General features: G+C 48.9%; 1 protein-coding gene across 2 annotated transcripts in view; it reads left to right on the forward strand.

Annotated features, from left to right (window-relative positions):
- The window catches only part of LOC147106460 (anoctamin-4-like), a 230,883-nt gene that overhangs the window by 189,777 nt on the left and 13,368 nt on the right, over positions 1–27,738 (forward strand). The window contains exons 16-22 of one of the 2 annotated variants that reach the window (XM_086009661.1): positions 6,096–6,132; positions 9,412–9,523; positions 15,504–15,561; positions 21,124–21,221; positions 23,780–23,818; positions 27,152–27,294; positions 27,398–27,550. In XM_086009661.1, coding sequence (XP_085865787.1) covers positions 6,096–6,132; positions 9,412–9,523; positions 15,504–15,561; positions 21,124–21,221; positions 23,780–23,818; positions 27,152–27,294; positions 27,398–27,550 — 640 coding nt within the window. The remainder of the gene's footprint in view (positions 1–6,095; positions 6,133–9,411; positions 9,524–15,503; positions 15,562–21,123; positions 21,222–23,779; positions 23,819–27,151; positions 27,295–27,397; positions 27,551–27,738) is intronic. The other variant, XM_086009662.1, reaches the window with a different exon arrangement.

The raw sequence follows: 27,738 nt of genomic DNA on the forward strand, positions 1-27,738 counted from the left end.
CTGAGCCTCCACAGCCCTCTGGGGCAGAGAATTCCAAAGATTCGCCACCCTCTGAGTGAAGAAATTCCTCCTCATCTCAGTCCTAAATGGCCGACCCCTTATCCTGAGACTATGCCCCCTAGTTCTAGACGCTCCAGCCAGGGGAAACAACCTCTCGGCATCTTCCCTGTCAATCCCTCTAAGAATTTTATGGGCTAGAAATTCATATACTTACCGACACTCCATAGTGCCATGAAATGGCAATAAAATGGCAGCCGTCGCTCTTTCGCCAGCTGGTGCCGGGTCCCGCGATGGTTGCCATATTCCTCTCCCCCAGTTACTGGCAGCGCCCTGGAAAAATAATGGCGGTGTGGTCACGTCAATCTGCGTGCAACGCCGACTTAACGTCACTAACGCGAACTTCGACCTTGGCACTGAGTCCTGAGATGGCTGCAGCTCTTAAAGGGACACACACATTGTTCAGATAAGTTTGAATTTAAGGGTTTGGACTGGGTTTTTTTGATTTTATTGAAGGGGGTGGTTTGCTGCAATAGATGTGAAAAGTTTTTTTTAAATGTGTAGGGTGTGCTTGCAAGGGCTCGGATGGTAACTGAAGGCCTTTGAGAAGACAGAACATGCTGCGAATACTCAGCAGGTCAGGCAACATCCGTGGAGAGAAAGTCAGAGTTCACGTCTCTGGTCGACATGCTGAGTATTTCCAGCATTTTATGCTGTCATTTCACATTTACAGCATCTGTTGAAGAGGGAAGGGGAAGGTGCAGAAGGGGAGGAATCCGACGGGAGGATGCATCCCAGACAGCCCATGTGGCCAGCATATCCAGATGGAATCATCCGCCTGCGGTCCCACTGGCTGGGCAGGCTGCATTTCTTGGGTGTGTGAAATGAGGAAGGCACAAAGGTGGAGTTGTGCTGACGGAAGGGTGGGAAAGCAAGGCAAAGGGCCACTCTTGCAGTGTTGACCCCCTGCACAAAGCTGGAGTGCTGCGTGTGAGACCCTCTGTGCCCCTTCCCTGGCTTGCTGAGCCTTTTGTGTTAGTGCTAAGGCAGTTTTCCCATTTGTTGAGGTTAGGAAGGTAATTCAGCTTTAACAGCTGAATATTCACATTTGGAACTTTTTAAATGTTGAATATTTCTTAAGGCAGGAAGGGCTGAAAAATGTATTGCATCACTGCATTTTAATTTGTATTGCTTCAGTGTGCGTGGCCCCTTTAATTCTCAGACTTCTTCATTGCCCACAATTCCCTGCGAGCTCCACAGCTTCGCTCCCATTGGCTGTGGGAAGCTGCAATGCCAGAACTGGACAGATACTTGGTCCCGGATCCTCCAGTAACGTCCCCAGGACAGCGTTGCCCGGAAGGTGAGCTCTGCGCCACCTATCTCCACGCCCCCCAGACCAATTTCACTCGCTTAGCATTGCAGCCATTCCCAGCGGCCGTTAACTGCAGTTGCCAGTGACACTGACAACTTTGCTGGCCAACACGAATGGTTTCAACGAGATCACCTCTCATTCTTCTAAACTCCAGAGAGTATAGGCCCAGTCTACTCAATCTCTCCTCATAGAACAACCCTCTCCTCCCAGGAATAAGTCTGGTGAGCCTTTGTTGCACTCCCTCTATGGCAAGTATATCCTTCCTTAGATAAGGAGACCAAAACTGTATGCAATACTCCAGGTGTGGTCTCACCAAGGCCCTGTAAACCATTCGGCCCATTGTGCCTGTGCCGGCTCTTTGAAAGAGCTCTTCAATTAGTCCCTCTACTCCCCCCTGCTCTTTCCCCATAGCCCGGCAATTTTTTCTCAAGTATATGTCCAATTCCTTTTTGAAAGTTGCTATTGAATCTGCTTCCACCATCATGAATAACAATTGGAAATATTTTGTGCAAAGGTTTCGACATATTGAATCTTCTCTGCCGCTGTAAGTTCCAACGATTCAGGTCTAGCCGCGTGTGAATGGATTACATAGAAACATAGAAGATAGGAGCAGGAGTAGGCCATTCGGCCCCTTGAGCCTGCTCCACCATTCAATGCGATCATGGCTGATCATCCAAATTCAGTACCCTGTCCCTGCTTTCTCCCCATACCCCTTGATCCCTTTAGCCTTAAGAAATATATCCAACTCCTTCTTGAATATATTTAATGAATTGGCCTCTACTGCCTTCTGTGGTAGAGAATTCCACAGGTTCACCACTCTCTGGGTGAAGAAATTCCTCATTTCTGTCCTAAGTGGCTTACCCCTTATCGTTAGACTGTGACCCCTGGTTCTGGACTCCCCGACCATCGGGAACATCCTTCCTGCATCTAGTCTGTCCAGTCCTGTCAGAATTTTATAAGTTTCAATGAGATCCCCTCTCATTCTTCTAAACTCCAGCGAGTATAAGCCCAATCGACCGAATCTCTCCTCGTACGTCATTCCTGCCATCCCAGGTATCAGCCTGGTGAATCTTCGCTAAACTCCTTCCATGGCAAGAATATCCTTCCTCAGATAAGGCGACCAAAACTGCACACAATACTCAAGATGTGGTACCACCAAGGCGCTGTACAACTGCAGCAAGACATCCTTGTTCCTGTACTCAAACCCTCTCGCTACGAAGGCCAACAGACCATTTGCCTTCTTAACCGCCTGTTGCACCTGCATGCTTACCTTCAGCGACTGGTGCACAAGGACACCCACGTCTCGTTGCACTTCCCTTCTCCCAATCTATTGCCATTCAGATAATAATCTGCCTTCCTGTTTTTGCCACCAAAGTGGATAACCTCACATTTATCCACATTATACTGCATCTGCCATGCTTCTGCCCAATCACCCAACCTGTCCAAATCATCCTGGAGTTTCTCTGCATCCTCCTCACAGCACACACGCCCACCCAGCTTTGTGTCGTCTGCAAACTTGGAGATATTACATCTAGTTCCCTTGTCTAGATCATTAATATATATTATGAATAGCTGGGGTCCAAGGACCGATCCTTGCGGTACCTCACTAGTCACTGCCTGCCACTCGGAAAAAGACCCGTTTATTCCAACTCTTTGCTTTCTGTCTGCCAACCAGTTCTCTATCCAAGTCAATACCTTGCCCCCAATCCCATGTGCCTTAACTTTACACGTTAATCTCTTATGCGGGATCTTATCGAAAGCCTTCTGAAAGTCCAAGTACACCACATTCCCTGGTTCTCCCTTATCTATTTTACCAGTTACATCCTCAAAAAATTCCAGTAGATTAGTCAAGCATGATTTACCTTTTGTAAATCCATGTTGACTTTGTCCGATCCTGTCACTGTTTTCCAAGTGCTCTGCTACTACATCTTTTTATAATGGACTCTAGCATTTTCCCCACTACCGATGTCAGGCTTATCGGTCTGTAATTCCCCGGTGGAATGAGGGTGCTCTGTTCTAGTTGGCAATGCTTAAATCAGTTGTGCATGTTCCAGGAGTTGCACTGATCGGATTTCTGTCGGAAAGCATTTCCCACTCACTGCTATCCATCAGAATACAGCATTGATTGTGCCCGTGAACATGCCGCAGCGCTCCTTTCACAGTGCTGGTGTTGCTGACTCCATAGAATTTTACAGCACAGAAGGCTATCGTGCCTCGCGGGCTCTTTGGAAGAGAGATCCAATTAATCCCACTGCCCCTGGTCTTTCCCCCATAGCCAACGCTTCCACTAATCTGCACAGCCGTGCAGTGGTCTGGCGGTCCCACCTGGGCCGCTCACCGGCTTTCAATGCAAGAAACCGGGCAGATGAGAAAATTTGAATGGGCCACACAGCCCGTTAAAGGGGCCGCGCACCCCCAAAAAAATTCGAGGGCACTTCCCCACAGCCCTGCAAATTTTACCCCTTCAAGTATTTATCCAATTCCCTTTTGAAAGTTACTATTGAATTTGCTTCCACCGCCCTTTCAGGCAGCGCATTCCAGATCACAACAATTTTAAAAGATCTCCAATTTTTAACTTGGCTAAGATTGCTGAAAGTGCTGGTGAGCGTCTGCATTTTAGGTGTGCAATGCCTGGGTGGGATATCGATCCTTTACACAAGTCACCGATCAGCCCTTTTTATAATGGACCTCAACACTCCAACAGTTCAACTCTGCTGCTCTCTCACCCTTCCCAAGAGCTGAGCTTTGCTCCTGTTGGAGTGAAGGCTTCCAGTGAGAGCTGCATCCTGGATTAGCTGTCTCATTTGGTGCTTGCCACGGTTATTATCTGGGACCTTTTCTAGTTTGGTTCACCCTGCCTTTCATTGGAAAGGTGATGATTTGCTGATACAAGGTTATCTGTTGGTTTTGAGGGCCTACAATCCAAATGTCTGACAGTCTTGTCCCTATTAGGGTCCAAATGTATTACAAACATACAAAAAAGGATGGGAAAAGACCAATTGGTCCATGGAGTTTGTCCTGTTCTAACTTCCGAGCACCATCATTGTCCCACCAACCATGCAACCTCCTCGCAGGGATTAAAAAACATAAAGGGGGGGGGGGGGGGGAAAAACACCAAAGAAAAATCTCTGGGCAATTCTTCTCCGACCCCCGAAGGTGATCAAACAAGCTCCAGGAGACGGCAGTGACTGGGAGCCTCGTTCCCCAACTCCCGCCTACCTTCTAAATGCTGTTAAATTGGCCGCACTCGAGAGCTTGTCCAGCTCCCTTTTGATTCCAGGGAACCCAACTCGGTCCCATAGGTCGCTGACTCTGTGAAAAGAAACACCTCCTCGTGTCGAATTTAGTTCCGTGTGTCAGTAACTTATTCTCGTGTCCCCTGGTCCTCCCTAACTGATTGACCTGGACCGAAACGACTTCTGAATGGCCTGCTCCTGTTCTGGAGAATGGAGCGGCAGGTGTTGGAGGCCTATGGGGTAGCCAAAGAGCGGCACTATATCTTTATATAGTTTCCCCATATGGGGCTGGGGAGTGGAATGGATGGTTCCCTGCAAGAGATTCAACTCCCTTCAGGCAAGTTCCAATGTAAATCTCCCCTCTGGTATCCCTTGCAGCCAGCATTGCTATGGGGCAAATGGCCAGAAATATATAGGGTGATGGATTTTTAAAAATTCATTCCTGGGATGTGGGCGTCGCTGGCAAGATCGACCTTCAATGCCCAACCTTAAATGCCCTTGAGGTGGTGGTGAGCCAGGCTACGGGGAAAGGACCGGGGAGGGGGACTAGCTGAAGTGCTCTTGCAGAGAGCCGCACAGGCTCGACGGGCCGAATGGCTTCTTTCTGTGCTGTAACCATTCTCTGATTCTTGAACTGCTGCAGTCCGTGTGGTGATGGTACTCCCACAGTGCTGTTAGGGAGGGAGTTCCAGGATTTTGACCCAGCGGTGATGAAGGATCGGCGATATATTTCCAAATCAGGGTGGTGTGTGACTTGGAGGGGAATTTGGAGGTGATGGTGTTCCCATGCGCCTGCTGCCCTTCTAGGAGGAAGTGGTCGCGGGTTTGGGAGGTGCTGCGGAAGAAGCCTTGGCGAGTTCCTGCAGTGCATCTTGTAGAGGGTACACACTGCAGCCACGGTGCGCCGGTGGTGGAGGGAGTGAATGTTTATTCCTGCCATTAGCATCTAATGTATGTGGGCGTAAGTGTTAATATGCTTGACCTCACTTCCTGGCTGTAAGCGGTGGCGGAGCCAGTTGGGGTTTGGGGGTGGGGAGGAGGTCATAACCCCCCCCCCCCCCGCAACACACGCCCCTCCGCGATCATTTTGAGGTTGGCCAACACAGCTTTGGAGAACCACCTCCATCTCACACCCGGGGACCTCAGTCTCCCGTTTATGGCCTCCAAGCTGGACCTGCAGGTCTGTGCGGTTCCCAGCTCGTTTCCCTCCTCCCTGCCAAGTCAGTCAAATCTCTAGTCCGACTCCTCACAGTCGGCTAGACCCTAGCTCCGCCACTGGCTGGATGACCGGGGTTGGGGGAGGGAACTGGCAGACTGATTCCTGAAGGGTTTCCTGATACCCTCCCCTTGAATTACCCCTGGGAGTTGGTTACACCTCGTCGTTAGCTCAACATCATTACACAGTGAAGTGAAACAGAGTACGTGATGAGGAAAACTGACTGCATCCGTGTTTTATGTCTTGACAATAATTTATTTAAAATATTTTTCAGCTGTACGAGAAGGTTGCTCTTCTTCTGACCAATTTAGGTGAGTCTGTGTGCCTTTCTACTGATGATCTATTTCAGGGCAGCTTAGTGTGAACATTAGTACAAACGGAATAAGGTATGGGCTGGATTGTAACTTCCATCGTGACGCTGGGTGGGAAACCGACAGAAACGGATCAGCCTCTCACCTTGAACCCCGCCCAAATTCCTTTTCCAGTGATGGTGAACCCCATGTTGTTTAAATCCTACATGATCATAGAATGACACAGCACAGAAGGAGACCATTCGGCCCATTGTGCCTGAGCCAGCTCTTTGAAAGAGCTCTCCAATTAGTCCCACTCTTTTTTCCCCCCCCCCCCCCCCGCTCTTCCCCCAGAGCCCTGTGAACTTTTTCCCCTTCTAGTACTTATCCAATTCCCTTTTTGAAAGTTTCTATTGAATCTGCTTCCACCGCCCTTTCAGGCAGTGCATTCCAGATCACAACAACTCGCTGCGTAAATAAAATAAAAATTCTTCTAATCTCTTTACCCCCCCGCACCAGCTGGCTTTTTTTGAAATTACCTTAAACTATACATGTCATTTAGGTGTAAACTACAGCCCATCATTCAAGTCTTGCGCTTGTTTAGTTGCTATTTGCTGACGTCAAACTCGGAAGGAGTTCAAACTGCAGTTTGGTTGTTATTTGTCCCCAGTTTGAGATTATTTAATTTCTCCGATTTCTTGGGTCTCAGAGTGTGGCGCCTTGTTTTAACAGCCAGAAGATGGGGAAAGGGACTCTGTCACTGTTGGCCATGATGTGCTGCTGGATAGGCGAGACTGAGGGCGAATTACCCACTGATTTACCCCCCCCCCGGCGCACCCGTCCGTCCCCGCCCCTGCACATCTGTCCCGCTGCAGTCTGGGCTCCTCTGTGTCCCTTTATGGCAGGACTGGAACCCTGAGTTCACCGTGTGGGGAATCTGAGTTTTCTGGGGGGGGGGCTGTGCAGAAGGGGCAATTTAAAAATTGTTACATAGAAAAATCTTTTGCCTTTAAGAAATTTATGTACATTAAGACTGAATTAGATTGCAAAATACTGCGGATGCTGGAAATCCGAAATAACAACAACAGAAAATGCTGGAAAAACTCAATATCGAGTTCAACAACTTCAGATCATAACCTCGGCCCCTATTATCTTTTTATATTTTTTATCCACACTTTTGGTTTGTGCCTTTTCCTTTTCTCTCTCTCTCCCACACGGCAGCTGTCTCTCACTCTGCCAGCGCATTTCACACTTCATCTAGAGCCATTGTCTGTTTCTTTACCTGTCCTATTACCATCTCGCCTCGCCTTGAATATCTCTTATTGGCCCAGCAATTCGGGTCTCCACGGGTGAGTACGCACGGAGTACTCACCCGTAAGCCCGATGGAAGTGCCGGTTTCCTGCATGCACTGCGCATGCGCGGGAAACTGGCACTTCCGTTCCTCTGAAAGCGGGTTCAGAGGTCGAACGCGTGCGTGGGGGAGTCTGCGCGTGTGCTTTGAACTTACGTTTTTTTTACAGGTTTTTCCGTGAGGGTGTCTTTAGAATTTAAAAAGCAGGCGTAAGGCCTGCTTTTTACAAGGTAAGTGGTCAATTAATTAAAATTAAAACATTTTTTCCACAGGTTTATTATTTTTAAATACTTTAAAGCAAGGTAAGTTTATTTTTAGCCCCGTTAGAATATAGTTATTTTTTTCAAAAATTTAAATTATTGTTTAAAATAGCTATTTAATGTAATTTATAGTTTATTTAAAAAATGTGATTTTTAAAAAAATTTTATTTGAAGGTTTACTGCTATTTTTTTTCGGGCCATAGTATTTATAAGTCTTGACAGCCCTTCCTGTCAGACTTATGAATGGAGCATTCCCTGCTCCGATTGGCTGCCCATGGCCCACGTGATCCCAGGGGACGCATCGCACTAACTACGCCCCTGGGATACGCAAGCACTGCGCGCCAGCAGCTGGACCAGGCCCCGGATCAGAATTCCACAGGGCCCACAGCTCAACTGGCATGCAAGGTAAGTGCAGGTCAGGGGCTTACACCCGTGGGAAGCCCCCGACCCGAATTTCTGGGCCAATGTCTTTTCTTTCATCCCCTCCCCCATTTCCCAGCCCCCAAACTACCTTTTGTTTCATTTCCTGCCTTTTCTCTCAGTTCTGACGAAAGGTCTTCGACCTGAAACATTGACTCTGTTTCTCTCTCCACGGATGTTGCCTGGCCTGCTGAGTTTTTCCAGCGTCTTCTGTTGTTAGTAAGACTGAATTAGACGTGGTTTGTATCTTGTTTAACCGATTTACCAGTATATAAGTATCTAAAGCCCGTGTTTTAACCTAAGCAGGGACGAGTCACTCGCCTGTTTTACACCCCGCCCATTGACTTCAAACGGGCGAGTCACCCGAACCCACTGGGTGGGTTAGCTTCAAATCGGTTCTTAAATGCCAACGCACGGATGCTCTTTAATCTATCAATGTTCTAAAATATCCTGCGACAGCTACAAAGAACTAATGTGATACAGCACAGGATAGGATTGGGGAAAGGGGAGGGTCACCATGAGATGGTCAGAGGGGCTGACTCCCTGAATACTTCCTGTTGTTGCTCCCTTGGTTTTCGATCATTATTTTACGTGACGTAACTTTTATTCAATGAACGGGGACCAGGACATCTCTGGTGAGTAACTTTATCAAAAGTGCTAGTTGCGTAAATGCAAGTGTCAGCCGTGGCTCAGTGGGCAGCACCCTTGCCTCTGAGTCAGAAGGTTGTGGGTTCAAGTCCCACTCCAGAGACTTGAGCACCATAAAGCTAGGCTGACACTCAAGTGTCAGTACTGAGGGAAGCTGCACTGTCAGAGGAGCCGTCTTTCGGATGAGACATTAAACCGAGGCCCCGCCTGCTCTCCTCTCAGGTGGGTGTGAAAGATCCCATGGTATTATTTTGAAGAAGCGCAGGGGAGTTCTCCCTGGTGTCCTGGTCAATATTTATCCCTCAATCAACATCTAAAACAGATTATCTGGTCATTATCCCATTGCTGTTTGTGGGAGCTTGCTGTACGCAACTTGGCTGCCGTGTTTCCTACATCACAACAGTGACTACACTTCAAAAGGTACTTCATCGGCTGTAAAGTGTTTTGGGACGTCCGGTGGTCGTGAAAGGTGCTATAGAAATGCAAGTTTTGTTTTTCTCATTATCAATAAAAGTAAGGATAAATAATGTCCGGTCTAAAACATTGTTCATCTAATGTTCCAACAACCTGGGAGTGAAGCCTGAATTATTTTTGTCATTCTCTCTATCTCTCTCACACAGAACAGCCTCGGACTGAGTCGGAGTGGGAGAACAGCTTCACACTAAAAATGTTTTTGTTTCAATTTGTTAACCTGAACAGCTCCACGTTTTACATTGCGTTTTTCCTGGGCAGGTAAATCCTTTTTCGTGGCTGGTTGATTTGCTGTTTGTTTTGTGAGAAAGAGCCACGTTCAAGCAGATCTGAATGTGTCGATAATATTTAGCATCTGCGAGCGAGGGGAGGGGCGGGGTGTCCACAATTGTGGGGCACGTACAACAACAACAACAACTTGTATTTATATAGCGCCTTTAACATAGTAAAACGTCCCAAGGCGCTTCACAGGAGTATTTTAAGACAAAATATTTGACATTGAGCCACATAAGGAGAAATTCAGGCAGGTGACCAAAAGCTTGGTCAAAGAGGTAGGTTTTAAGGAGCGTCTTAAAGGAGGAGAGAGAGGCGGAGAGGTTTAGGGAGGGAATTCCAGAGCTTAGGGCCTCGGCAGCTGAAGGCACGGCCACCAATGGTGGAGTGATTATAATCTGGGATGCTCGAGCGCAGAATTAGAGGAGCGCAGACGTCGGGGGGAGGTTGCGGGGCTGAAGGAGATTACAGAGATAGGGAAGGGGCGAGGCCATGGAGGAATTCGAAAACAAGGACGAGTATTTTGAAATCGAGGCGTTGCTTAACCAGGAGCCAGTGTAGGTCAGCGAGCACAGGGGTGATGGGTGAACGGGACTTGGTGCGAGTTAGGACATGGGCAGCTGAGTTTAGGATGACCTCAAGTTTACGTAGGGTGGAATGTGGGAGGCCAGCCAGGAGTGTTGGAATTGTCAAGTCTAGAGGTAACAAAGGCATGGATGAGTGTTTCAGCAGCGGATGAGCTGAGGCAAGGATGGAGACGGGCGATGTTACGAAGGTGGAAATAGGCGGTCTTAGTTATGCAAAAAGAAAATACTGCAGATGCTGGAAATCTGAAATAAAAACACAAAATGCTGGAGATACTCAGCAGGTCAGGTAGCATCTGTGACGAGAGAAACAGAGTTAACGTTTCAGGTCGATGACCTTTCTTGACCTCGAAGCCCAGGGCACTCCATCTGATTTTGCTTATGATTATTTGCTGGTTGCCCTGTTTGAATATTGTGGGTCTGGAGCTTTGGAAAGAACTGTTCTTTGCACTGTTGCCTCATTGCTGGATAAATCCCTGAATCAGAACTCTGAGCTGTGTTGGTCTCGGCAGCTTACGATCTCTGCGGATGAAGGAGAGAGTGGATTTCAATGTGTTACTTAGCCTTCGACAGCCTCCGACACTCCAAGGCCCATGAATATAAAAGGATACGGGGAAATGGATTAGAGGAGATAATTCCATGGAGAGTTAGCACCAGCACAGATACGATGGACTGAATGGCCTCCTCCTGTGCCATTAATTCAACGATTCCTTAGACTATTCCGTGCATGTTTTAGAACTTAAATTTAAAGGTTCTGAGTTTGAAGGAATAACATTCCATGCACATGCGCACTAATCGTTAAAGGGTATATTTTCCTCTGGGTATTGATCATAACAGAAAGGAGATGTGTCTAAACTAACAAACAAAACCGGTTCTGTTCCTAATCCCAATTTTGGTCGTATAAAGAAAGGGCAGTGGCCGATTAGGGTGCAATCTGCTCATTAACCTGACTGGTGCTGCCAGTCATCACCTGACTCCTGCCATCAACCCTGGCTTCTTCGGCAGCACCTCCCAAACCCGCGACCTCTTCCACCTAGAAGGACAAGGGCAGCAGGCGCATGGGAACACCACCACCTCCAAGTTCCCCTCCAACTCTCACACCATCCCGACTTGGAAATGTATCAGCCGTTCCTTCATCGTCACTGGGTCAAAATCCTGGAACTCCCTCCCTAACAGCACTGTGGGAGTACCTTCACCACACGGACTGCAGCGGTTCAAGAAGGCGGCTCACCACCACCTTCGAGGGCAACTAGGGATGGGCAATAAATGCTACCCTTGCCAGCGACGCCCACATCCCAGGAATTAATTTTTTTTTTAAAGCTAGTTCTAGTCTTGTGAAATTTGTAACTGGAAGTTAGGGGTAAAGTCAGATGGGTAGACTCCTGGTACATTAAGGGCTGATTCTGCAGCCATTTTATGATCATTTGAAACAGTACCCTAGGGAAAAAATGTAGAGGAAATACTCCAGCTCTTCAAAGATGACAATAGATTCAAGAAGCTTATCCTGACCAGACCAGACCTCAGTATTTTGGTATTTTCTTGCAATTTCATTCTGTTGTTCTGGCATAAAATCTGGCCAAAGAAAAGGCCATTCGTCCCATCAGTCCCTCTCCATCAGCATTCATGTCTGATTCCTAACGTAGACTCCCTCCCACACCAGTCCCACTCCAGTCCCAGTCTGTGTCTGATTATTCTGTTGCAAACTCCCTTCCACGCCAGCTGTTCTCCTACTTTAGTGACTGTAATTTCCTTCCCCTCCCTCCCCTGGGAAAATGCATTGAGCGTTGTGTTGCTGGTGCCCTCTCCCTCACCCTCAAACCCCCTTCCTGACATTGCAGTCCAGCTTTTTTAAAAGTGTCATTCGACCTTGAATCAGCTGCTTCCCTGGGAATCTTTGGCACTGTCATGGAAAGGAAGTATTTTTCTAATCTCTAATTTTTCCCAAGGCTTGTGAATTTTGAACTTGAAAATGAGCCCTAAGAAAAATGCAAGGAAACAATCTCGAGATTTCTGTTTCTTCCCAGCACATTTCTCCTCCTGGCTTTTTTCCCTTCTGACTATTCATTGCTGATTATATTTTTCTTTCTGTCTGCCTGTTTTCTTTCTCCAACATTCCGCTCTCAAAATTCTAGTTAAGAACATAAGAACTAGGAACAGGAGTCAGCCATTCGGCCCCTCGAGCCTGCTCCGCCATTCAAGATCATGGCTGATCTTTGACCTCAACTCCACCTTCCCACCCGATCGCCATATCCCTTGATTCCCCTAGAGTCCAAAAATCTATCGATCTCAGCCTTGAATATACTCAACAACTCCGCATTCACAGTCCTCTGGGGCAGAGAATTCCAAAGATTCACAACCCTCTGAGTGAAGAAATTCCTCCTCATCTCGGTCTTAAATGGCCGACCCCTTATCCTGAGACTGTGCCCCCTAGTTCTAGACTCTCCAGCCAGGGGGAAACAACCTCTCAGCATCTACCCTGTCAATCCCCCTCAGAATCTTGTCAGTTTCAATGAGATCACCTCTCATTCTTCTAAACTCCAGAGAGTATCGGCTCAATCTCTCCTCATAGGACAACCCTCTCATCCCAGGAATCAATCTAGTGAACCTTTGTTGCACCGCCTCCAAGACAAGTATATCCTTCCTTAGATAAGGAGACCAAAACTGTTCTCAGTACTCCAGGTGTGGTCTCACCAAGGCCCTGTACTTGCTTCCTGTACCTGCATGCTAACTCTGATTCGTGTACAAGGACCCCCAAATCTTTCTGAACACCAACATTTACTAGTCTCTCACCGTTTAAAAAGTATTCTGGTTTCCTATTCTTCCTACCAAAGTGAACAACCTCACATTTCCCCACATTACAGAAACATAGACGATAGGAGCAGGAGTAGGCCATTCGGCCCCTCGAGCCTGCTCCGCCATTTAATGAGATCATGGCTGATCATCCAAATTCAGTACCCTGTCCCTGCTTTCTCCCCATATCCCTTGATCTCTTTAGCCTTAAGAAATATATCTAACTCCTTCTTGAATATATTTAATGAATTGGCCTCAACTGCCTTCTGTGGTAGAGAATTCCACAGGTTCACCACTCTCTCTGGGTGAAGAAATTCCTCCTCATCTCAGTCCTAAATGGCTTACCCCTTATCTTTAGGCTGTGTCCCCTGGTTCTGGACTTCCCCGCCATCTGGAACATCCTTCCTGCATCTCATCTGTCTAGTCCTGTTAGAATTTTATAAGTTTCAATGAGATCCCCTCTCATTATACTCCATCTGCTGCCTTATTGCCCACTCACTTAGACTGTCTATATCCCTTTGCAGGCTCTTTGTGTCCTCCTCACTGCTTACTTTCCCACCGAGCTTTAACTTATCTCATTCCTATTTTGCTAGCCTGAACATTCTACCCCTCTGTGTGTCTGTCTCCTCCGAGCATGGAATCAATTGGTATGTGGATTTAACAAGATATGGTTAATAGACAAGTAAATCATTCAGTAGGGATTAATCCTACTGGCACTGCCCCGAGTGCCGTTTAGAATCTAAAATAGTTAACGATTGTCTCCCTTATATGTACCTCCATATAAGCCCTTTATTTTCACATAAAGGCAGCAAGGCTACTTGTAAATTAATTCGTTCATCCATCCAATTGTAAATTTTCCTACTAAGTCTTTTCAACTATCGTTTAATTATTATTCCATATATGGTCTTCAACTCCATATGAAGATGGGAGGGTCATTAGTCAAATCGTGGGACATCATTGATATATTTATTACTACAACAACAACTTGTATTTATATAGCGCGTCTAACATCGTAAAACGTCCCACTCGACCGTTAATCAGATCCCGAGCCACATGAGATATTGTGACAGGCGACCAAACGTTTGGTCACAGAGGGAGGTTTTAAGGAGCGTCTTAAAGGAGGAGAGAGAGGCGGAGAGGTTTAGGGAGGGAATTCCGGAGCTCGGGGGGCCCTGGCAGCTGAAGCTATGATGGGTGGAAGAGGGACAGAACAAGTTAGAGAAATAGAAATCCTGATAACGGGAAGTTTGAGAGAGGAATGTGGGACAAACCAATGAGTAAACAGACAGGCAGGCAGGAAGGAAGAGGAGGTGCGCCTTGATTGGCCGGTTTCTGCCCTACCTGTTGTTGAACTGTTCCTGGCGACTGAGCACGGAGATTTTGCCAGCTGCCATTTTAATTGGTGGGCATTTATCCATTTTTTAAAACTTTTTTACTTGAGCTCATAAAGCTAGGCTGACATAGAAACATAGAAAAATAGGAGCAGGAGTAGGCCATTCGGCCCTTCGAACCTGCTCTGCCATTCAATGTGATCATGGCTGATCCTCTATCTCAATACCATATTCCCGCTCTCTCCCCATACCCCTTGATGCCTTTTGTGTCTAGAAATCTATCTATCTACTCCTTAAATATATTCAGTGACTTGGCCTCCACAGCCTTCTGTGGTAAAGAATTCCACAGGTTCACCACCCTCTGAGTGAAGAAATTTCTCCTCATCTCAGTCCTAAATGTCCTACCCTGTATCCTGAGACTGTGACCCCTCGTTCTAGACCCCCCAGCCAGGGGAAACATCCTCCCTGCATCCAGTCTGTCTAGCCCTGTCAGAATTTTATACGTTTCAATGAGATCCCCTCTCATTCTTCTAAACTCTAGTGAATGCAGGCCTAGTCGACCCAATCTCTCCTCATACGACAGTCCTGCCATCCCAGGAATCAGTCTGGTGAACCTTCGCTGCACTCCCTCTATGGCAAGTATATCCTTTCTTAGGTAAGGAGACCAAAACTGCACACAGTACTCCAGGTGTGGTCTCACCAAGGCCCTGTACAAATGTAGTAAGACATCCTTGCTCCTGTACTCAAATCCTCTTGCAATGAAGGCCAACATGCCATTTGCCTTCCGAACTGCTTGCTGCACCTGCAGTACAGTACTGAGGGAGTGCTGTATTGTTGGAGGCGCCGTCTTTCAGATGAGATGTTAAACCGAGGCCCCGTCTGCTCTCTCAGGCGGACGTAAAAGATCCCATGGCCGCTATTCGAAGAAGAGATGGGGAGTTCTCCCCGGTGTCCTGGGCCAATATTTATCCCTCAATCAACATCACAAAAATAGATGATCCGGTCGTTATCACATTGCTGTTTGTGGGATCTTGCTGTGCGCATTATGGCTGCTGCGTTTCCTACATTACAACAGTGACTCCACTCCAAAAAGTAATTCATTGGCTGTAAAGCGCTTTGGGACGTCCTGAGGTTGTGAAAGGCGCTATAGAAATGCAAGTCTTTTTCTTACTAAAGGAGGAAAATGTATCTCTGAATATTTTACGATGAGTCGATAGTTTGTAAGGTGCTGCTTTTAAGTCGGTGATTGTATTTTTCTCTTAGATTAACGGGACGTCCGGGAGCCTATCTGAGAGTCTTGAACAGGTGGAGGTTGGAGGAGGTTAGTATCACTGACCGCAATATTACACGTTGTACAGGAACGTTGCAACCCATGTGGTAAATATCTTTGAAACATTTCCGTCTAATTTTTTTTTCTATTTAACGAGAAGGTTCCTGAAATAAAAGGATTTCTTCCGTCTAGCCAGAATCCAGACTGCCTGGTTTTTTTCACCCGCTTCCCAAACACCAGCGACCCTCCAAGCTTCCCTGTCCACTGGTCTAACCCCTTCCTTTCCTCCACCTCCTCTCGATCTGGTTATTTTTCTCCCAATGCTTTCCGACTTCTCTGGCGAAATTCCCGCAGTTGACTGGAGCAACCTGCTCAACGCCTGGAGTTTAACTGGGTCTCCAGTGGGGATCTTGCCAGACCCTCCCGTGCTTTACGGATTGAATAATCTGCTCTTTCATGGTGTGTACGCCATCTCCCGTCCACCGTGTGCGCTTGTGAGTGTGTGCGTTTGTGCGTGAGCGAGCGAGCGTCGGTGTTCCCTTTGAGCTGCAGAGTCGCACCGCGCTGTGAAGGTTCCGCGCAGCCGGTTGGCCGGATTTTAAATAGATAAACCACGAATGCGCAGAATTTTGATTGGCCCACGCGGCCCCTTAAAGAGAACATTGCAGCACGTGTATTTTAGTGGTTGTGTGTGTGTGTGAGTGCGCCTGCATTTCAATCCCTGTGTGTGCGTGTGTTACTATGATGCTACATAATTCTACTTTTTTTCTTTCGATATATTTAAGCTGTTGGTGGTTTTTTTTTTTTCTGTACGATGGAAATGCAAAATATAAAGTAACTGCAGACTTTTCATCAGATGACCTCAACAGTGATGCGGTTGAATATCCCTCTCTGCCCATCGCTAACCACCCCCCCCCCCCCCCCCCCCCACAAAACCTGGAATTATTCCTTTTTCCTAGTCTCCATTTTTCTCACTCTGCCCAATACATCAACCGCCTGAACTACAGCTTTTGCTTCTGTATAAACTGACCGCCGCGATCACCTCGTACAAAAGGCAGGTACAGCATGACGGTGATCTCCTGGATTAGTTTTGATCCCCTAAGTGGGGTCGGAGAGGAATTTCCCAGATTCCCCGCCCCCACCCCCTCCAAATTGGCCTGGTTTTTCTCCTCTCCCAGGCAACGTTCCCGGCTGTGCAGTACTAGGAATGGTCCCGCACGGGCCGCTCACCGGCTTTTACATTAAATTTCTGCGCCTGCGCGGTGCGTACAAAGGGACCGCACACTGAAAGAAACAGGCCGTGTAGAACAAAGCACCACTCACGGGGATCACTACTCCCAGGAGATCACAGGGTTCGGGTGAGGTGGGGGTTGTACATATTGTGACACACACAGTGGGACCGGCTGGATGGACCAGAAGGTCTTTACCTGTCCGTCATTGTTCTTGTGCCTGTAGTGTAGGGGGGCATCCTTTACCTGGTTTACGGTAATTCACCTGGTCAGGCAGCTTTTTGCTGCTGCACTCTGACCAATCCCAATCAGCGGTTTCGAATCGCTAAACCCACCCTTCCAGTTCTGACTGGAGGAACTTATAATTAATATATTAAAACGGACAAATGGTCTGGATGTGAGAAAGTCAAATTTTATTAAACTAAAGAAACTATACCACACGATTAAAGTAATCACTGTAAAATTGCTTAAATAGGGGAGGGAAAGAAACGGACACAACGAGGGGAAAAACGACTAAAATAACAATTCTTAACGAAATCCCCACTTTACCCCCACCCCTAAACCTACCCTAAGTTGCCTTGTGGAAGGCCAGAAAAATATATGCTCACCACTTGCAATGCTAGCTCCGTGCCCTGCGATCTTAGATCTTCACTGCCCAGAAGTGAAAACACCCCAGTGTTTAAAAGTAAACTGCTGGTGTTTAACTTCCACAGACTCTACGCTGCAGAAGGCACACGGAGGCAAGCCGGAGAGAGAGAGGCCTCCGAGAAGCTATCTCTATATACCCCAATTTTGGGGCCGAAATGTTCCCGCCCACATCCAGAGTTTTCTGGGCTAAAACAAAGGGATCTAAACCGTCCCCATTGTCTAGTAATGGGTGATTCAAACCCATTCATTCTTAAACTGTTCCTTTTCTTAGTCTAAAAGTCTCTTCCGTAGTTTAGGTGTATTTCATTGTGTGTGATGGGTTTTGAATGGAGTTGGATTACTATGTAAACAGAAACCCATTCTCTTGTGGTCATTGAAACCGCAGTCAAGTGGTTTTAATCCTTGTAAATAAACATCGATTGTCTCTGGAGGGAGGGGGAAACTCTCCTTTTGATTGACAGAATTTGACTGCCAACTTTGATCCTCCTTTTCACAGACATACATGAGCTGCTTCCAAGCCCCTTTGTCCTTGGCCATGCTTTTCTGACGGCCATTTTTATCCCTGGGCAATTTACCAAACTCAAGGGTACAATTTTTAATAAAAATGTACTGTCTTAAGGGGTGCGATTTTTATTTTTTTTTTTAAATTTTTTTTATATACAAAGTTCTTTGATTCCGGTGTTGTCCGGTGTTGTCCAAGTGCTGCTTAGCTCACTGGCTCCTTAACGCAGCCTTTTGCGGTTCTGGGCACATTTTAAAACATTGTCCAACCCAGAGACAATTTAAATCACACAGTCTTTGTCCACGATGTGGATTAATATTTCCCGATCTTCGGGGGGCTGAGGGGATTTTGCAAACCCCAACAGTAGACATGTGTAAAATATCTAGGCGGTAACCTTGCCAACAATACCACGAGGTTAGAATTAGTGCTAGCAGCGCAAGGTGATGGAGATGGCAACTTGAAGCCGCGATGGGCAGTCTGCGGGCTGCCCGTGTGGTTGGGTTTCTTTCAGTAACATCTGTTGGCATTGAGCGATGAGCTCTCTGTTGAGGAGTCCATGTGTATAATGGATGATTGCAGCAAGGTACAGATCCAGAAGGCTCCGATGTCTGACGTGATGGACAGAATGAGGAAAATGGAGACTTGCCAAGATGGCCATGAAAGTCACTTGATGAAGGAATAATGTCAGGTTTGATGGGCTTCCTGACTGACACGGAGATGAGGGATTCAAACGTTTCATCAGCCGCTGTTGCCAAAAAAATGCTTGAAGCTGATGAAGTGTCTGCCGACAGGAGGAATTGGGCACTTGAGTTTCCTGTCTGTGTGTCTGCTTTCTCTGTCTGTCTTGTTCTTTCGCTCTCCTTGTGCGCTTTTTCTTGCATTCTTTTTCTCCTCAGTCTCTTGCCCACTTTTTTCTCCCCCCCACCCCCCCTCTCTCTCTTGAACCCAGACTGAATAAAAACAATTTTATTTAGCAGCAAAATGATTTCATTGAGTTGGTCACTCTGTAAAAAATCAAAGAAGCAGGGTGATGCAAATATTTTCTCCCGGATTTAAATTTACCGTACAATTCTTTCTTTGCATCGCTGCAAAGTGAAACCACCTCTCGCTGAAACTGCAGTTTATTAAAGGAAGAAAGACTTGCATTTCTCCAGCGCCTTTCACCACCTCAGGACGCCCCAAAGCGCTTTGCAGCCAGTGAAGTACTTTCTGAAGTGGAGTCACTGTTGTAATGTAGGAAACACGGCAGCCAATTTGCGCACAGCAAGCTCCCACAAACAGCAATGTGATAATGGCCAGATCATCTGTTTGTGATGTTGATTGAGGGATAAATATTGGCCCAGGACACCGGGGAGAACTCCCCTGCTCTTCCAATAGTGGCCATGGGATCTTTTATGCCCACCTGAGAGGGCAGACGGGGGCCTCAGTTTAATGTCTCATCCGAAAGACGGCAACTCCGACAGCGCGGCGCTCCCTCGGTACCGCCCCTCCGACGGCGCGGCGCTCCCTCGGTACCGCCCCTCCGACGGCGCGGCGCTCCCTCGGTACCGCCCCTCCGACGGCGCGGCGCTCCCTCGGTACCGCCCCTCCGACGGCGCGGCGCTCCCTCGGTACCGCCCCTCCGACGGCGCGGCGCTCCCTCGGTACCGCCCCTCCGACGGCGCGGCGCTCCCTCGGTACCGCCCCTCCGACGGCGCGGCGCTCCCTCGGTACCGCCCCTCCGACGGCGCGGCGCTCCCTCGGTACCGCCCCTCCGGCGCGGCGCTCCCTCGGTACCGCCCCTCCGGCGCGGCGCTCCCTCGGTACCGCCCCTCCGACGGCGCGGCGCTCCCTCGGTACCCGCCCCTCCGACGGCGCGGTGCTCCCTCGGTACCCCGCCCCTCCGACGGCGCGGCGCTCCCTCGGTACCGCCCCTCCGACGGCGCGGCGCTCCCTCGGTACCGCCCCTCCGACGGCGCGGCGCTCCCTCGGTACCGCCCCTCCGACGGCGCGGCGCTCCCTCGGTACCGCCCCTCCGACGGCGCGGCGCTCCCTCGGTACCGCCCCTCCGACGGCGCGGCGCTCCCTCGGTACCGCCCCTCCGACGGCGCGGCGCTCCCTCGGTACCGCCCCTCCGGCGCGGCGCTCCCTCGGTACCGCCCCTCCGACGGCGCGGCGCTCCCTCGGTACCGCCCCTCCGACGGCGCGGCGCTCCCTCGGTACCCCGCCCCTCCGACGGCGCGGCGCTCCCTCGGTACCCGCCCCTCCGACGGCGCGGCGCTCCCTCGGTACCCGCCCCTCCGACGGCGCGGCGCTCCCTCGGTACCGCCCCTCCGACGGCGCGGCGCTCCCTCGGTACCCGCCCCTCCGACGGCGCGGCGCTCCCTCGGTACCGCCCCTCCGACGGCGCGGCGCTCCCTCGGTACCGCCCCTCCGACGGCGCGGCGCTCCCTCGGTACCGCCCCTCCGACGGCGCGGCGCTCCCTCGGTACCGCCCCTCCGACGGCGCGGCGCTCCCTCGGTACCGCCCCTCCGACGGCGCGGCGCTCCCTCGGTACCGCCCCTCCGACGGCGCGGCGCTCCCTCGGTACCGCCCCTCCGACGGCGCGGCGCTCCCTCGGTACCGCCCCTCCGACGGCGCGGCGCTCCCTCGGTACCGCCCCTCCGACGGCGCGGCGCTCCCTCGGTACCGCCCCTCCGACGGCGCGGCGCTCCCTCGGTACCGCCCCTCCGACGGCGCGGCGCTCCCTCGGTACCCCGCCCCTCCGACGGCGCGGCGCTCCCTCGGTACCGCCCCTCCGACGGCGCGGCGCTCCCTCGGTACCGCCCCTCCGACGGCGCGGCGCTCCCTCGGTACCGCCCCTCCGACGGCGCGGCGCTCCCTCGGTACCCGCCCCTCCGACGGCGCGGCGCTCCCTCGGTACCGCCCCTCCGACGGCGCGGCGCTCCCTCGGTACCGCCCCTCCGACGGCGCGGCGCTCCCTCGGTACCGCCCCTCCGACGGCGCGGCGCTCCCTCGGTACCGCCCCTCCGACGGCGCGGCGCTCCCTCGGTACTGCACTGGCGTCAGCCTAGATTTTTTTTTGCCCAAGTCTCTGGAGTGGGACTTGAACCCACGATCTTGAGTCAGAGGCGAGGGTGCTGCCCACTGAGCCACAGCGGACAGCTGCAAAATACTGCTGCGTTTGTCTGAATGTTCTGGAACTCGGCTGCTAAATGTCCCTCCTCACATCCTGCTCTTTGTCTAATTCGCAGTGTCACCCGAGTGGCTGCCTTATCGATCTGTGTTTGCAAATGGGAATCATAATGGTGCTGAAGCAGACTTGGAATAACTTCATGGAGCTCGGCTACCCGTAAGTAGATGCGATTAATGCCCCGTCAGTGATTGGAGCACGAGCCCATTCATATTCGCCCTTTGTATCAGTCAGCGAAACTTTGGCGACAGTCAGTCTGTTTCACGAGCTTCCCATTCAATATAACCTGGTAGACTTTCCTCTTTGCCCCCACTCAGGATGCACCTTACCTGAGGTGCCCTGACCTGTAGCTGCCCTTGTGTTTCCTGGCCTCTGATGCACCCCAGGCGCAGACCCTCTCCTTGGCTAAGCCCTGGGCTGGAGAACAGGGCAGTAACCAGTGCAGTAGGAGGAGGCCCGAGAGGCCTAACCTGATACACCAGGCGGGAGGACCTCCTGACCATTGCTGGAGAGCAGCAGATGTTGGCCCCTGTGGCCTTGGGATCCTCCTGGAAAGAGGTGGGCGTAGGTTAGGAAAATGTCGATCTTCTGCACCCCCACCCCCCCAGTCCACAGAGGAACATGGGAGCGCAGAAACATAGGAACAGGAGGAGGCCATTTAACCCTTCGAGCTTGCTGTGCCATTCAATGAGATCATGGCTAACCTGTGATCTAACTCCATGTCCCTTAGTACCTTTTGGTTAACAAAAATCTATCGATCTCCGATTTAAAATTAACAATTGATCTACCATCAATTGCCGTTTGCGGAAGAGAGTTCCAAACTTCTACCACCCTTTGTGTGTAGAAGTGTTTCCTAATTTCACTCCTGAAAGGTCTGGCTCTAATTTTTAGACTATGGCCCCTCGTCCTAGAATCCCCAACCAGCAGAAATAGTTTCTCTCCATCTACCCTATCAGTTCCCCTAAATATCTTGAAAAGTTCGACCAAATCACCCCTTAACCTTCTGAATTCCAGGGAATACCAGAGGGGGATTCCAGAATGCCTTGGTGCAAGTCCTACTGCCCAGTATCTTCAGACTCCACTCTGTTGGGCACCGGACAGTCGGCACACCCCTTCCTGCCTGGTTTCCATAGCAACACTGGGCCTGTGCCTATTCCAAGCACAGGCCCACTGACGGAACTTGGGTGGGGGGAGCAGAGGTGGGAAATCCTGGGGCGATCTAACTTAACTGGTCTTCAACCCTTTTTTTCTCTTCGCTGCACCTGTGAACTGTCTCCAGGTGAAGAGTCCGAAAGCTGCTGAATGACTTTCATAGAATGCACAGATTGGCACGTGGTTAATGCAAAATAAACCCTTAAGTGGCAATAAAGCAGATTGCTCTAGTTGAAGAGGTAACTAAGCCCTGCTCAGATAATCTGGTCATTCCACTTGTGTTTTGCACAGACTACCTTGCCTTCTCTTTACATGTTCACATTTATAGTCTAATGTTTTGCATTTAATTGATTTTAAGTTGGTCCTTTGGGTTTATCACTGATGCGGATTGAATGAAGGAGTACGGAGTGACGCGTGAGGTCAATTTTCCAAGACTCTAGCCCCAGAAGGAGTCTTCCTCAGAGGCCAGTGAGGCTTGATTTGGTGTGCTCCTGATTTACCAGGTGTTGGAATTAATAACTGGGAAATCGGGAGTTCCCTGAATTGGGTGCGTGAATCTCAATGCTGGATTCCCGCCGGGGTGATTCACTGGGCATCAAGTCTTGGGGAAATGTACCCTGCCGAGACACCTGAAGTGCCCCGGAGTAGGTGGAAGGTCCCTGGGCTGTTACCTGTTCACCCACCTTGTTCAACACTACGAACCATGTCATCAATGATGTAAGTGGGAGGTTCAGGTAGTGAGGCAGATGGGGGCGGAACGGACCTGAAATATGGGGCCATTGTTGCCTTCCTCGCTTTGGATCCTTTGCCATGAGTGATGATGAAGGAGCCGGGGGACTAAGCAGATGCTGAGCATCAGCTTCCTATAGACGGTAGTAAGTGCCCTGGACTGCGCAAGAACTCCAAGGGAAAAGGGACTTTGGTCCAGAGGTGGAAATGATGGATGAGTTTATAAACCTGGGGAGTTGTAGATTCACTAAAGACAGGGAGGAGGAGAAGCAACAACAACTTGTATTTATATAGCGCCTTTAACGTAGTAAAATGTCCCAAGGCGCTTCATGGGAGCGATATCAAACCCAAAATTTGACATTGAGCCACATGAGCTATTGGGGCAGATGAGGGTCAAAGAGGTCGGTTTTACGGAGTGGCTTAAAGGAGGAGAGAGAGGCGGAGCGGTTTAGGGAGGGAATTCGAGAGCTTCGGGTCCAGGTAGCTGAAGTAAGGTGGAGCCTTTCTAGTCAGTAGAATCATAGAATCTACAGCACATAAGGCCATTCAGCCCATCGCCTCCTGCACTGGTGCTAGCTCTTCAGCTGGGGCTATCTATTCTAATCCCAATTCCCTTCCCTTTCCTCAGTCTCTGCTCCCTGGCTCCCGATTCACCAACCAGTGGGAACAATTTTTCACTACTTATTTATCCTTTTGAAACCTTCTATAATTATGAAAAAAACTCCATTAGGTCCACGAGAAAATCTCTTCTCGTTACCTAATCGAGCTTTCTCTCCACTACTCTCCAGTCTCTCTCACACAAACTCTCTTCTTTTTTTCTCTTCTGTTGCTACCAGGTTCCAGAGGGCTGCCAAAAAGATTTTTGGAAAATTATGGTTAGTGCCTCTGCCATCTTTTCCCCAACCTCGTTTCATTAATCTCCCTCTTTTGGGTTGGAATATATCAATTTGCATATTTTGTCAATTTACTGACACTGGCATAGTGGGCGTGATTTTCCACTTGATTGATCGCTTTAGACTGGGATATATTCCTCCATTGATCGGTTTAGACTGGGATATATTCCTCCATTGATCGGTTTAGACTGGGATATATTCCACTATTGATCGGATTAGACTGGGATATATTCCTCCATTGATCGGTTTAGACTGGGATATATTCCACTATTGATCGGATTAGACTGGGTCATAGAGTCATAGAGTAATACAGCACGGATAGAGGCCCTTCGGCCCATCGTGTCCGCGCCGGCCATCAAGCCCTGTCTAATCTAATCCCATATTCCAGCATTTGTTCCGTAGCCTTGTATGCTATGGCATTTCAAGTGCTCATCCAAATGCTTCTTAAATGTTGTGAGGGTTTCTGCCTCCACAACCCTTTCAGGCAGAGAGTTCCAGACTCCAACCACCCTCTGGGTGAAAAAGTTCTTTCTCAAATCCCCTTTAAACCTCCCGCCCTTTACCTTGAATCTATGCCCCCTAGTTATTGACCCCTCTACTAAGGGAAAAAGCTCCTCAGCATCCATCCTATCTATGCCCCTCATAATTTTGTACACCTCAATCATGTCCCCCCTCAGCCTCCTCTGCTCCAAGGAAAACAAACCCAATCTGCCCAGTCTCTCTTCATAGCTGAAGCGCTCCAGCCCTGGTAACATCCTGGTGAACCTCCTCTGCACCCTCTCTAACGCGATCACATCCTTCCTGTAGTGTGGCGACCAGAACTGCACACAGTATTCCAGCTGTGACCTAACCAGTGTTTTATACAGCTCCATCATAACCTCCTTGCTCTTATATTCAATGCCTCGGCTAATGAAGGCAAGTATCCCATATGCCTTTTCTTCCACCTGTTCCGCCGCCTTCAGGGATCTGTGTACTTGCACACCCAGATCCCTCTGACCCTCCGTCTTGCCTAGGGTCTTTCCATTCATTGTGTATTCCCTTGCCTTGTTAGTCCCCCCAAAGTGCATCACCTCGCACTTTTTCGGGTTAAATTCCATTTGCCACTGTTCCGCCCATCTGACCAACCCATCTATATCGTCCTGCAGACTGAGGCTACCCTCCTCGCTATTTACCACCCTACCAATTTTTGTATCATCTGCGAACTTACTGACCATACCCTTTACATTCATATCCAAGTCATTAATGTAGACCACAAACAGCAAGGGACCCAGCACCGATCCCTGTGGTACCCCACTGGCCACAGGCTTCCAGTCACAAAAACAACCTTCGACCATCACCCTCTGCCTTCTGCCACTAAGCCAGTTTTGTATCCAATGTGCCAAGGCACATATTCCTCCATTGATCGGATTAGACTGGGATATATTCCACTATTGATTGCTTTAGACTGGGATATATTCCTCCATTGGTCGGTTTAGACTAGGATATAATCCTCCATTGATCACTTTAGACTGGGATATATTCCTCTATTGATCGGTTTAGACTGGGATATATTCCTCCATTGATCGGATTAGACTAGGATATAATCCTCCATTGATCACTTTAGACTGGGATATATTCCTCTATTGATCGGTTTAGACTGGGATATATTCCTCCATTGATCGGTTTAGACTGGGATATATTCCACTATTGATCGGTTTAGACTGGGATATAATCCTCCATTGATCGGTTTAGACTGGGATATATTCCTCTATTGGTCGGTTTAGACTGGGATATATTCCACTATTGATCGCTTTAGACTGGGATATAATCCTCCATTGATCGGTTTAGACTGGGATATATTCCTCCATTGATCGGTTTAGACTGGGATATATTCCTCTATTGGTCGGTTTAGACTGGGATATATTCCTCCATTGGTCGGTTTAGACTAGGATATATTCCTCCATTGATCGGTTTAGACTGGGATATATTCCACTATTGATCGGTTTTAATGGTCTCCTGCTGTTGCATTGAAGTGACCACACTGTCACTTGGCTCCAGGTCAAGTGAACTACTCCAAACTACCAGCAGCATTACTAATGTGGATCTACTCCTGGTTCAACATGAGCAAGAACTCCTATCTGGGGAGTGCATCATTGAACGGAAATTGTTATTGATGAGCATTGGCTAAAGACTAATTTGTAGAGACTCCAATCACTGCTGATCCTCAAACTCCATGTAATAATGAAAGAACTTGCGTTTATTCAGTGCCTTGTACATCCTCGGGACGTCCCATAGCGCTTCACAGCCAGTGCATTCATTCTGAAGTGCAGTCACTGCTGTTATGTAGGCAACCGTGGCAGCCGATTTGCGCATAGCATGATCCCACAAACAGCAATGAAGGGAAAATATAGCTGTCGCTCCTGGTGACTTGCCCTTTCTAGAGTGGCCTGGGAGAATTGCAAGAATGGTCCCTGAACATTGTTGTATTACCTGCACCCAGATGAACTAAAATCCGGTTGTCTAATTATATTAAAATGGTTACAGGAAATGGAAAATCTTGCCCACTGTCTGTAAAAAGATTCCTCTGTATATGTATGTGTGTATCTTCTGTAACAATATATGTTCATGAGAGATGTAAAGAAGAGTTGGTTTTTTTTCACTGAGTGGATTTAATCATTTTAATTAAAATCTTGGTGGTTTTGAGAGAGAAATGGTAAAAGATTGTTTCCCCTAGTTGGCGACTCAGTAATGAGGGGGGAACAGGCTGAGGATCCTCACCTGGAAGAACGAGGAGAAAATGCGAGGGATTTGTTCTCGTACAGCAAGTTATTAGAGTATGGCATGTTGTGCTGCAAGGAACTGTGAAGCATCAATCCAATGGGGAAGAGGAATAGGGGGAAAGGGTGGGGAAGTGGGCTTGGAGTGGGCAGCTCCTGTTGAAGGGGTGTCAGTGGGACAGGGTTGACGATACTTCATCACTGTTGAGGGGGAATGGGGCTTAAATTCAACTTCAGTGGGGGCCGCAAAAAGGCCTTCAGCTGCCTGGGCCCTAAACTCTGGAATTCCCTCCCCAAACCTCTCAGCCTCTCTCCTTTTTTAAGGCCCTTCTTAAAACCTACCACTTTGACCAAGATTTTAACCTATGGGTTTATTTATAGAAAATAGTGTGCGAGTTTGACTGGAGGGGGTGACGAGCCTGGTCGCATGAGGAATGCCAGCACTCGTGAGATACTGGAGAACACAGTGGCGTCTGAATGTTCTGTTGCACTGTGACACATGCAGCCTTGTGTTTTGATTGCGTTCATCGATGGGGGCCTGTTCTCCTCTTCTCCATAGGCTTATTCAGAACTGGTGGACCAGGAGAAAATTAAGACAAGAGCACGGCCATAATGGCAAGCTGATCTTTCCACAGTGGGAGAAGGATTACAATCTGCAGCCAATGAACGCCTATGGCCTTTTCGATGAATACTTGGAGATGAGTAAGCCAGGTTTAAAATGTTTGAAATGTTTTCTAACGCAGTGTTTGACTGTAATGCTAGGGGCACTTTGTGACTTTGTCGCTATTTCTCTGCTTCCTTCCAGTTCTTCAATTTGGTTTTACGACGATATTTGTGGCCGCCTTTCCATTGGCCCCGCTTCTAGCCTTACTGAACAATATCATTGAAATTCGACTCGACGCGTACAAATTTGTCACGCAGTGGAGGAGGCCTTTAGCTTCAAGAGCCAAAGATATAGGTGAGGAGTGAGCGAATGTGCGGTAACTTTATTCTCCCAGGATGAATAATGGAACTTGTACGTAGCCAATAACTTGCTCTTGACTGAATTTTTTCCCCCTCTTTTCAGCTTAATAACATGGGGTGGACATTGGAACACAGGAACAGGAGGAGGCCATTCAGCCCCTCGAGTCTGTTCCGCCATTCAAT

The sequence above is a fragment of the Somniosus microcephalus genome, chromosome 16 (assembly GCF_052327205.1).
Source record: "Somniosus microcephalus isolate GS21.2 chromosome 16, FLI_Smic_1.0, whole genome shotgun sequence".
In the NCBI taxonomy this organism is placed as follows: domain Eukaryota; kingdom Metazoa; phylum Chordata; class Chondrichthyes; order Squaliformes; family Somniosidae; genus Somniosus; species Somniosus microcephalus.